At 34.7% G+C, this 13695-nt stretch overlaps 1 protein-coding gene across 1 annotated transcript; it reads right to left on the reverse strand.

The window, feature by feature from the left end:
* Positions 1-612: 612 nt before the first annotated feature.
* LOC117319678 (hemicentin-2-like) lies at positions 613-11776 on the reverse strand (the record flags this gene model as incomplete). Its single annotated transcript, XM_033874442.1, has 7 exons — positions 11767-11776; positions 11358-11612; positions 8429-8710; positions 4617-4943; positions 2333-2635; positions 972-1100; positions 613-646 (listed from the first exon to the last, which is right to left on the reverse strand). Coding segments are annotated over exons 1-7 (1340 nt in total), but the record flags the coding sequence as incomplete, so codon positions are not given.
* Positions 11777-13695: the final 1919 nt, after the last annotated feature.

The raw sequence follows: 13695 nt of genomic DNA on the forward strand, positions 1-13695 counted from the left end.
TGACGAAACTTCGTTCTTCTATGAAAGAAATTAATTCTGAGAATGGCGCGAAAAATGTGACGTCACAAAACGACAATTGACGGTGCGTATTGATTTGAGAAAAAGAATCCCATTTAAAACCAGTAAAATTGTACATAAAACATGTTTTAAATTAGAAAATCATTTTCAAAAATTAATTATAAGCGTTGATGTCAATTATTTTCAAGTTTCATTGGGGTATGAAACAAATTTTGTTTGCAAATTTAACTTCTGTAAGAATCCGCCATGCGGATTCATACAGTTTGCAAACAAAATCTGTTTCATCAATGACATCAATGCTTAAGTACTTGTTAAAGCTGTTCTTGCATAGCTCATACCAGCTACAGTAGCTTAACAAAATTTCTTATTATATTGCCTTACAATGCATATCATCTAAAGAGGGCAATCCACTTCCCTTAACTTAATCGTTATAGATTCCAATAAAAACATTTACAAATCCAAAGATCTTCACTTTGCCACATAAACTGGTAAAACAATGTAAATGTTTTCAATAAATATCATATCCTTGTCTAAGTATAGACTTTTGATACCATAAGAAACAGGAAGACAATGAACAACAAAATCTTAACCTACCTGTTATCAATCCCTACCATGTCTCCGTCATCACCTAAAAAGTGCAAAAATGTAAATGATTTTAACAATCCTTTGGAAATATTGTTAAAACAGGAACAGTGCCATGAACATAATGGATAATTAATGTGTCATTATTCATGTTTTTGAAAACATCGTAACAAGACTCACTACAGGGATTAAATATATCTACAAATGACAAAATGATTAATTAAAATCTGAGGGGAGAGATTTGTGGGGCTACAGTGATACAAGATACATTAAATAGTGTATTCTCATCATAATCTGACAGGCCTTAAAAGACAGAGGGAGAACTGAGCAAATATTTCATAGATGTTATAAACACAGTACACAAGTATTACCTCGGCTTTTTTTTCCAGAATTCCGTCTCTTGATGACAATGACAGCGGCTATCACAATCAGTACAACAACAACTCCACAAACTGTCCCGATGATCGGTCCTGTAAGAGAACTTCCAGCAGCAGGTCTGGCTGAAATGAGATAAAAAAAAATAAACAATAACTTCTATCTACAATATATTATTGGTGCATTTCAATATATAACACATTATTCAATATTCAATGACATGTTCTTATTATCAAATTATCAAATGTTCGAAATTTACCACCATCTTATATGAGGTTGGTGATAGTTTGCATTGTTCCAATATTTTAAAATCTGTCTATCTTAATATGTAATTTGGGTTTTCCATACTTTCCAAACTTTTGCAAACTCTTGCACCCTTGCATCAATGAAAATTCTGATAATCAAACACATTTACATGACATTTTGTAAATGCATTATCAAAATATATTATACATTTTCACAAAAACAAGTGTTGAGAATAATTATATTAAAGGCACACCAGTCCTGTATTGTTACATTAGTGATGGTGGATAATTATCAATACATATATTTGCTGTCTGGATGTGAGGAAACCTCTGTCCCTTAAATCAGGCAAACTTATGACCTGATACATCTATGATATCAAACTTAAAAGACATTGGACTGTCACCAATGTAACATTGAATATATAGATCAATGTTGTTTTCTAAACAAACATGACAGCCCTTAATCAAAACATGCTATACTGTTAATTTGGGTATTGTCTCAATCTTGACCTCTTACTTAAAATATACATAAAAAGAAGTTGTTTAATTTTCTAATACATGTATATGTGTCCCATTTAGCTGTTAGGAAGTGTGACAAGAAGATTATTCAAAATTAAAAATGACTTAAGCTCAGCATACAGGCTACTGCATGGACAAATATCAAATCCTAAAATTTGGCCTCTTGCAAATTTTGAAATATTTGACCCTTGCAACATACAAACTGAGTCACCAAACATCTTGATCCCTGAAGTATAACAAAGGCAAGATTTGATATTGAATGATTAAATTCCTAACATAGTATAAAGGAACAAAGGAATTTTAATTGGTTCTCTGCATAATAATAACTTGACAAGTTGACAAAGTCATGACATACAACATCATAATGCCTAGCTGAGATAAACAATATTCATAATAAGAGTTTAATTTGACCATTGAACCTCTACAACAGAAGGTGTTAAGTGACAATGGACAAAAGCCCAACACCTCAGATATACTGATCGATCTTCCATTGCTTGTCTAAAAATCTTCACAAATATGCAACTATAACGGATAATTTATAAAGAGTTAATATTGTCTGCTGTTAAATAGTATGGCAAAAACAAATTAATCACCTTGTGTTGTACAGTTAACTTCCTCGAGTAAAGATGAGTTCCCAAATTCATTAACAGCATATACAGTGAAGAAATGCTTTGTGTCAGCTGTCAGACCTGTAACTGTTGTAGTAACACTTTTGCCACGTCCTGGGTCAGACTGGTTGATATTTCTATCAATCATTATGCTGCTCTGCGTATCTGTCCGTATACCAACTATAAATGTTTGACTAGACCCGCCATTGAATCCGGATGTCCAACTCAGCGTGGCTCGATCTTCAAAAGGGCACATAGCTAAACCCCCATACGGAGAGTCTGGTTTTCCTGCAGAAAAAAAAATTTAATGTCAGAAACATAAGGTCTAATGGGCCTGTATCACTCACCTGCTTCTAGAGATACTTTGAAGTTGATCTAGGTCAATTTTGTAGATGCTAAGCTGAATACCACTTTATTCAAATAATAGAATATGTTATGTTTATTTATGTTATCAATTTTTTTTTTTATCTTTTGTTAGATTTTAGCATATTTCACACTGTGACCTTGAATGTAGGTAGTATGCTGCAGATCCAATATCAACTCCACTTTTAGAGTTACTAATGTAGATCATTTTTGTAGATACTAAGCTGATTACCACTTTATCCAAATAATAGAATATGATAGGTCTATTTATGTAAACAAATTCTGAAGTACATCATTGCAGCATACAAGTGTACTATTGGACAAATATCAGGGCCACAGGCCTCTTGCTTATTGAGAAATCATTCAAATATATTTAACCCCTTAGCTGTGACCTTGAATGTAGGTCAAGGTCATTCATTTGAAGAAAGTTAGCAGTGCTTCACCCAAGCATGCCATAGGACCAATATCAGGTATCTGTGTCTGACAGTTATTAAGAACTAAATTGTAATTATTTAAAGGAAACAGTTGATGCCAGATGGCTAGACAGCGGATGCTGCCCAACGGTATAAGCTCACTTGACTTTCTGACAGGCAACTAATAATGACATGGTAAATACGTCTGCTATTGAAAGATTAGAAATACAAATGAAGCAACCACAATGAAAGTAAAATATACAATACACAGGTATTATGATGAGACTCTTGTTTTTATCAACCCTTGCTTGGATAATGGAAATGATAATACAGGTATACAAATGATATGTTAGCTTTGATTTGTTTGATTTAAACCTTCCCAACTAGGGCCAAGGTCATATTCAGAGATCCACAGTGTCCTTGATCTATGAGACAAAAGGACTTTGACATAGTGACCTTAATATTTGGTCAGTTGACCTCTTGTGTAATTCCAACCAACTTTGCTTCAAAGTGTCACCTCAAATAATTCATCAGTGAAAGGAAACAAAATCTGACATTGTTCCTTTGTGCCAGGATATGACTTGACCTTTGACTAACTGATATTCCTTGTTTCATTCCGACCAAGATTGCTTTATAACGACATAAAATGTTCTGCGGTAAAAAGATGCAACATTTGACCTTGACATTTGAATCAGTAACCTTGACCTATGGTTAGTAGATTCCTTATATAAGCCTGACAACCTTTGCTTTATCATGTTACAACAAAATATTTATCAATAAAAGATACAGTACTTGACCTTGACATCTGACCTAGGTTTTTGACCTTCGATCAGTTGACGCCTTGTATAATTTCAACCAATATCTTCCTAGTTTCATAACAATTGGTTGATCAGTAAGAATATAGAAAATTTGATATTGCCAACTTAGACCCAGTCACCTCAACCCTTGACTCAGTAACCTTTCCCTTTGTTCAGCTCGCTTCTTGCAAACTTTGCTTTAAAATGTCAAATAACAATGTTCATCAGTGAAAAGATTGAGAATTTGGCCATGACCTTTGACCCAATGACCTGACCTTTGACCTTGTGGCATTGACATTTGGTCAGTCGACTCTTTGTTTAATTTGGACCAACTTATTTTTCTTGATATTGACATAACATAATATTGACTGAGTGAAAGGATTTGAAGAAATTTGACCTGTACATTTGGTGATAATTGAAGAGTTCTAAATTTTGTGTAACATATATATATATAAACAACCTTGTGAACAGTGGGTATATATAATATATATTTCTCTTCTACATAAAACAATAGGAAGAGCAACACAAACACAACAAACTGCATTTAACAGCGACATAGGCAATGACTGATGACAATTTGATAACCACGAATATAGCAAACTTAAATCAACTCACAAATTATTAATATTACACAATATCAGTACATTCCATACCCAACTATAATCAACTATTTCAATTGAAGATCAAGTTATTCACCTTTCGCTGCAGCAGTAAAACTGAGCGTATCACTGCCCTGACTGTTCGTCGCCGTTACATTGTAGATACCAAACCAGGACGCTTTTATATTCTTTCGTGTCCCGACTGATACGGCTGACAGATTTGTGACTGTGAACATATCTTGAATATCAAAATTGTCTCTGCCATTGACAAGATTTGTAACACCTCTGCCTGGTGATGTTTCGAAAGACCAAGAAAAAGTTGGCTGCGGATTCGAGAGGAACATGGCATTCATGACCAAAGTCTCAGCCGTAGCTAATCCAAAATCGTTATTAAGTTTAACTCTGGGGTCCTGACGTGGTTTGCCTATAAAACACACATGATAAAAGAAAAATTAGATAAAACACACAAACATTATAACTATAATTAATACATGTCTTTCTCAACAAAATCAAATCAATTTCTGCCATATTAAAACACAGAGGAGGTGACTGGTTACCTTTAAGTTAGTACTTGAATCCACTCATACCACCTGGCCAACATCATATTAAGTCATCTGACTTTGAGACCCTCATACTATTTTAACATACATACTTGGCAACAGTGGAATGGTACAAATAACAATTGGGATTGTGCAATACTATAAGTTGGCCCTGTTGGCCATCGTGGATTCCTGATCAACCCAAAAACTAACAAAACTTGGTCAGGACCATCTCAGAATCATTTTAAGCAAGTTTGAGCTGAATCCCACTGGTGGATCTTAAAAGAAGTTTTAAAACACGGCTAAAAGTTCAAAGGAGTCACGACACCAATGTAAAAGTTCTGGCTCCTGAGACCAGTGTATCCTCGTATAGTGATTTTTAAGTTTGTCAACTCTGTGGTTCTGTCTCAACTCTATATGGCTGGCTACAGATCAATGGAATGACAACACAGTTTATACAGTTCTTTTATTAAATTAAGAATGTAGAAGTGATGAAACATGCATGACTGAATACATACACGATGCTCACGTAACCTAACCGTGCGTCCGGCCCATATCTCGTATGAAAAATATCCACCCCTGTCCCTCCCTGGGGATAAATGACCCAAAAATACAACCACTATAACATGCCTGCAACGGGAAAAGACCACCCGAAATAACAACGGAATTACTGACTATATCATGCCTATAATTGAGAGAAAAATATCACCCAACCAAGGATAATTTAGAGGTCTAAGTCCGAAATCTACTACATACCTGACTCTATGAAAGAGAAAGACAAGCCGGCCAGTTACATGTAAGCCTCTGCCAGTCTGTCGTATAATAATAAAATTCCCAGCTATATAGCTAAATTTAATTGAAGGCCTCGAAATACACGTGCAGTTTGTCCTAAGATAGACCGATACCTGAGCGTAGAGTAATGTACAGGTAAGGTGATTATAAATTAACACATACCACGAACATTAGCCAATCAGAAACGTCGACAAATACCACCGGAAGGGATTCCTCAACGGGAATACCCCGGATAGACAATATGGACCGATGATCAAAACAACACGTACTCTGGTTTACAGGATGTAAATACGGAATTATAAACAACATGTAAGTGTTCAAAACCAAAATCTTTTACACATTAAAAAAAATCATGATTGTGCAATCATCTACTAATAAAGTACTTTAAATGGCTACTGCCACAGCCATTTCAAGGTTTTTAATATGAACACTTTGTGAGCCTCTTTTCAATAACATCCCTACTTATACCCAGCTCAATGGGAACAAGTGGAACTGAAGAAGAATGTTTACAAGATGGCTGCCACCTTGGATTTTGCACCAATCCGAATAATGATAATAATTGGTCAGAAGCATTTTAGGAAAGTTTCAGCTGAATCACACTGGTCAAACTTGAAATGTAATGCCATGACTACCATGTCAATCTTTTCTAGGAGGCTAAAAAATAACACGATCAAGCCCAGATGGCCTGAATTGCTCACATGACCAGTAAGAAATTATGGCGAAATTTTTTTTTTCAATTTCCATGTTGACTGTAATATGTCAATGATGTTTTAAGAAATAAGTACACCTTATATCTAACACCAGGTATATAATTTACTGAATCGCATTAATTTGGTAAATCATAATGTAGGGTTTTGCATAGATACTTGTCCAAGTCAGTTAATGTATTGAAATACCAAAAATTATCTTCGTTGTGTTTTTTCTTTCTTTCAAAACATCTATGCAATGCGGAAACCATTGCATATTGTACAGTACTGGAGCATTATGTGAAGTGATGTGAAGCATATTGTTTTATCTGTGTAGTACGTACACCTAGTGTACATAATGGGGCACAATTATTTCATATTTTAATGGTGACAATGATAATAGGCCAAAGTCATTTGCATGCTGAATATTTATAGCTTTCAATCCTTGTCACCTGCTGGCAATATATTATTTTTAAGGGCCTTCTGGAACTTGAAACGACGATCAATGAAGTGTTCAAAATGTCTAACACCTATTAGGTCAAGGTTATCGATATGGGAAAATTTCATATCAATCCAAATTAACAGCAATCTACTGGCCAAAGATGACTGCCTTTAAGATTTGCAAATGATTTTTTAAGTATTTGACCCGAATGACCTTGAAAATAGGTCAAGGTCATTTATATGAGGAAAGTTTATATAACTCTGTCCTAGGTACCTGCTGGCAAAATATCAGCCCTCTGGAAATTGAGAAGAAGATTCTTTAAGTTTTTAACATATTTGACCCCTTTGACATTGAAAATATGTGCAAAAACCTATAGGGACAAACCTACATGTGAAGTTTGAGAAATATTTCTCAAGCAATTTTCAAGAAATAGATCAACGAGTTTTTTTAAGGATTTTGTTTACGGACAGGGCATGTGCACAGGGCCGTTTGAATAGCCACTATCATTAGATGGTCGACAAAAAATAATGCACCTATTTACATTCTTACTTTCTTCATGTATTCATATTAGATCAACCTTTGAAAAGAGCTGTGTGTGTTACATATATAGTGCCAGCAATGCTATAGGCATCAGGGTGCCCCAATAATATAATGTCATAAAGTTTCTTGTCATGTAAATAATCCTCCAACACTGCTAGAGAAGGACCTGAAAGGCTTAGGATGTTGGTACTGTCGGCAAATTGAGCAGAAAATATTGTTCTGGTCTAAATCCACAGGAGTTCTGTATTGAAATTCTTAAAAAGATTTTAAATATTCTTGCGTCAAACTGAACAAACAAAAATGCTGTAGGCTGTGACACTTGCTCATAGTCTTTTGTTTTTGGCAGAAGTTGAACCTATATATATATCCTTATTTTAACTTTCCGTCGATCATTCTTTTGGTTCCTTTTTCATCATCTTTCTCTTTTTTGTCACTAACTTCTTAATGCAGTGGAACTGGAAACTGCAGTTGCTAAGAGGTGCTTGTGGTTAAATATTATTGTTGTATACATTATATATATAGAGCTATTACTTCATAAAATCTTGATATATATATACATAAAATCACTTTATATGTAATAGCTGATACAAGCATCTGCGACTCCAATTCACTATTTCCATTGACCTTTGACACTGCTAACTTCAGGCTATTACAAAATTTCAATTTTGGTGAATGGAAATGTAAATTGTAAAATTGTTTCCACTATCACAGAAAAAACATATATGTGCAAATGTTTAATGATAGCACTCCATTAAAAAGCACAAAGGTCTACTTACACTTAAATAGTTTCTTAATATTTGCAGCCACAATGTACAGGTACACATTATTTTGTTACTAGTGACAATGTAGATATTGATTGTGATGTAAATGAAGACAAATTTTTTACACTTTTAATTTTTTACAAACTTACACAGAACATTGACCGGTATATCCCTGGTGACCGCTGTGTTAGAGACATTGTTTCTGACAGAACAGGTGTAGAGTCCGGTGTCCAGACAGTCAGCGTTAGTCAGGGTGTAGGTACTCTCCAGGACGTCTGGGGTGGTCAGTAGAACTGTGTTGTTGGCTTTATAGAACCACTGTATTGTGGACGAAGGGAAACTCTCCACCGAACACACTAGTGACTTAGGTCCATCTTCAGCCGCGTCAGAATCACCGTCAGTGTAATTTAGACTGAGAATTTGTGGTGGGACTAAAATACAGAGAAATGTTATAATTAAAACACTTTCAAATTGATATGAATTATAAGCATGACAATTAATAGATTAATTTAGGGCTCATGTAAAATGTTACTTAAGTTTTGTTACTAGATTGATATGTGGATATTACATACCGTAACATTACTAAGTAGGGTATGATTATCATAAGTAATGATCAGTACCAAGAGATCCAAGAGGACCTTGGTGCTTACCATTAAATGATCTATGACTTGAAAAGACTAATTTATTTCTGAACTTTTCTCTTCTTTCCCCTTAATAAAGGGAACCTACAAAATTTAAAACCTAAAATAAGATGTTATAATCATAATTTTCTGACAAAGAAAAAAAAATTGAACTGTTAAAATTAATTCACGTGTATCTACATATATATACATTGTGTGTAGCTACATGTTCGTCATGGGTTTTTTTTCCCCATCTCTTGCAAAATTTGGCATACACTATATGCATGTAGGCACTACAGTTTTGAAGCCGTTTCATCATGTTATTTATTGCTTATAATAAAATCAAATTGATCTTTCCTATTGGTTCAAGTTTTGAAGAAATCTCCTAAATATTTCCATTTGCACATCTATGGAGCAATTAAATAATTAAGATGCAACATCTTCATTTCAGATACCAATATTGATGATGTCATAAAACAATTAGACCCATACATGCTCAGTAACAAGTATATAGTGATCAGATGACTTAAAACCCCAGTCACAAGTTTGAGAGGCATTATTATAGGCATACTTTTTCTTTAATGTCAACACATATATAACATATATTGAATGTTCATGTACATTTTTTGTATATGTATATTAAATTAGACATATAAATATATATAGTCTCTTGCTTTCGATGGAAAATGCAAATGGAAGTCCCCAGTAAGGACCTGCATGGACTCATAATGCACATCATGATGACCTTTCATGAAATTAAGCAGTGGAACACATTTAGTTTACGATTTATTTCATCAACGTCCATGAGCTGAAATCTTTTTGGGATTCATGAATGTAAATGAAATTTCATTCATGAGTATTAATGATTAAAAAGTTCATAAAGATTCCTCAAAACATTCATGAATTAATCTTTAATAATGAATTGTCATGAATGGAAGAGTTGATGATCATTCATGAACTATAATGGACTATGATGATTTCATGAATGAAAACTTTGCTTACAGGATTTATGAATTTTCATGAAATATCAAGCTATAGATTATTTATGAAGTTTGTAGTTCATGAATTTTATGAAAATATTCACGAACAAATGAAGAATTATTCATGATTTTTTCTAATCTGAGTAAGATCAATTAAAAACTTTCTTAGAAATTTGATTCCAGTATTTCTCATAATATAGCAATAACAAATTCCGGGTACATATGTCTGAGTTTCCATCCTTACGGTTGAAGTTTGATATTGCTATTTCTCAGAAAGTTTTTAATTGATCTTACTCAGATTAGAAAAAAAACGGTTTAAATCCAAGATCACTGCTTGTTGCTCCTTTAATTTTCCAATTGTTTTCAAAATTGCCAGGTATAACTAAAAGTAATTAGGATAGCAAACATATCAATTTTGAGGAAAAATCTTCCAGACCTTATCAAGAAATAGCATTGACAAAAAAATTAAACCTTAACTGCCAAAATATGTACACAATATTCAGTAATAATTTATGGTAAAATACTCACACGTAAATTATATTACAAATCTATTCCTATCATGATGTACCTCTCCCAACAATCGATCAAACCAAATGTGGCCCAAATCCCTATCATTCATAAAAAAAAGAAGTTTCTTGCTATATTTTCCCTATTAGGCCCCATCCCTCTGCCCCAAGATTGCCACATGTATATCCTTCGTTTATACAACATTAGATTCCCTTTACCTTTCAATGATCAAGACCAAATTTCATAAAAATTCATTCAGTTGTCCACAACTAGTAGAGATTTAAATGATGTACCTCTATTTCCTCTATTAGGTCCCACCTCTCCAGCCCCAAGTGAGCCACACCCTCCATTTATACAACATAGGATTGTATTCATATGTACCTTGCCCCAGTCTAGATCTGTTCTGTCATTCATGACTACAGTTCCAATTTAAAGGATTTACCTCAATTTCCCCTTTTGGTCCCCACCCCTCTGGCCCTAGGATTCAGTAACACCAAATGTTAATACAACATTGAATTTCCTTTAACCAGTAATTATAATGCCCCAGATAAAATTTCATCAAAACCATTCAGAGGTTCAGGACTACATAAAAAAGTAATTTAAAGGAAATGTTGACGACAGCTTATCATGGATGATGGATATGCTGTGCGATGGAAGAAGCTCACCAGCCCTGCTTGCCAAGTAAACTAAAACTGACAGGTGGTGGTTGACAGTGATATGCAAATGATTTTCATGTGACAATCACTTTTTACAAAAGTGGCCAGTTGTCCTTTGAAATCTCATGAAGCATACATATGGATAGTATAGGATCTCCTAAATTGAGGTTGCAATGTAACTGGTTTTGGCCATAAATAATTGTCTTATGAAGCGAGGTTGTAGGAATTTATACCCAATAATGAAAAAGCCTTCCAATACATTACCGTGTACCAGTCCATTGATGTTATGGAATTCAAAATATAAACAAATCTTACATCTGACAATAAGGTTCCAAGTCTTTGTTCCCTGACTGACAGTGTTTCTGGCTGTGCACATGTATTGTCCGGCGTTGGTCCTCGTGGCCACAGACAGACTCAGTGGGTTTGTGTAATCTGTACCTGATCTAGACCAGGTGTAGGTACACGCAGGTCTACAGTCGGCGGAACACCTGACAACTGAGATGGTCTGATTCTCAATAATGTCTACACTGTCTTGTGGTGGATCAAATACAGTACTGTCTCCAGGTCCATCTGTGAAATGTAAACATTACTAATCAGTTTTTGATTTGCATGTTACAATAGGAATTATTTATACTTTGAATTTAATACACAGTATCATTTCACTTATAAGAATTTAACTAAAGCAAGCAGATTAAAATTTGGAGCTTAAAATTGCATCACTGACCTGTTTTCATGCTGCTTTATATATAAATCTAGCCAACAAGATGAAAAACCTTATCATATTATACAACTGTAACAGTGAGCTTGTCTTTGACTGTGGTACCATGAAATCAATCTGTTTAAAGAAGAAGCCACTAAAAGGCAAACACAGAACAAACAAATATATATTTATCAATAATGGACCTTCGGTGAGGTTAATATGGAGTTATACTAACCTGATAGAATAAAACATTCACCAGAGGTCAATATTTCAGATTTTACTAGGTTGATATATTGATCACCATATTATTTGTAGATTAGATATGAATTTTGTTTGCAAAAGGGTGAAATTGCAATATTTACACAGGTACATTGTTTGTGATGTCAATGATTATGACGTCATAAACACAATATCAACTCTGGTGTTTCTAAAAATAGAAACGTCGGGTTAATTTCACAAAATATTAACCTCCACATCATGGTCGACAACACTAAATTTGAAATGCAATGAGAATGCAGGAATACCAGACCATATACATCCAATACATGTTGGAAGTATATGTGTAAACAAAACTATAAATCTAATATCATTAAGTAGACTGCTTTATAATTACATTACTATAACAAAACAAGAGGCCCAGGGGCCTTAACGGTCATCTGATTCTAAATTAAAACCCTTATATTATTGTAGTATGTATTCTCTCTAGCAAGTATATAGTGGCACTGTTGGCCATGGTGGCCATCTTGGATTTCTGACTGACCCAATAAATAACAACACTTGGTCTGGACCATCTAAGGATAATATCTGGTAAGTTAGAGCTGAATCCCACCGGTGGAATTTGAGAAGAAGGTTGAAATAGGTGTTGTTCAGGAAAACCATGATTGCGCAATCATGTTACAAAATGGCCGCCATTGCTGCCATGTCAAAGTTTCAACGAGGCCGAAAAAATAACAACACTATGTTGGCCCTCCGTCCTTAACATCCTCACCAATTTCCAGCTCAATGGCACCAGTGGAACTGGAGAAGAAGTTTAAAATGTGTTTTTCAAGATGGCGGACTTGGCGGCCATCTTGGATTTCAGACCAATCAAAAAAATAACAACACTTGGTCGGACTCATCTCAGGAACATTTCAGGCAAGTTTCAGCCAAACAGTACTGGTGGAACTTGAGAAGAAGTTTAAAATGTGTTTTTCAAGATGGCAGCTATGGCGGCCATCTTGGATTTCGGACCGACCCGAAAAATAAAAACACTTGGTCGGGATCATCTCAGGATCATTTCTGGCAAGTTTCAGCCCAACAGCACTGGTGGAACTTGAGAAGAAGTTTAAAATGTGTTTTCAAAATGGCGACTATGTCGGCCATCTTGGATTTCGGACCGACCCGCAAAATAACAACAATTGGTCAGGACCATCTCAGGATCATTTCTTGCAAGTTTCCGCTTAATCCCACTGGTGTGAAAAGTTTACGGACGGCGGACGGCGGGCGGCGGACGACGACGGACGAAGCACGATGGCTATAGGTCATCGTGACCCTTCGGGTCAGATGACCTAAAAACTACATTAAACAGAGATGTTTGTAGATGATTTGACAACAAAATTCCAAATCATGCTTATCTGTCCAACTGTATGTTTCTAAGAACACCTGGTATATGTAAGTGCTCAAAATTGGTTGGAAAATAATTATCAGAATAATATCCATTATACAATTATGTACATGTACTTACTATCTACGGTGTAATCAGTTGGTTGATGTCAGATGTTGAAAGTATGTCACAGCATGGGATTAAATTCTCTGGTCTCATTAATACATGAGAAAACCAATTCATAATGTGATAGATTATGAATTTGTCCATTAAATTTACTAATACTGGCTATTGACAAACCAATTATCAATACTAATTTGAAATCTTGCAGAACAATAAATACTTACCCTGTACAGTAACACTTGTTATTA

Source organism: Pecten maximus, unplaced genomic scaffold, assembly GCF_902652985.1.
Source record: "Pecten maximus unplaced genomic scaffold, xPecMax1.1, whole genome shotgun sequence".
Lineage (NCBI taxonomy): Eukaryota > Metazoa > Mollusca > Bivalvia > Pectinida > Pectinidae > Pecten > Pecten maximus.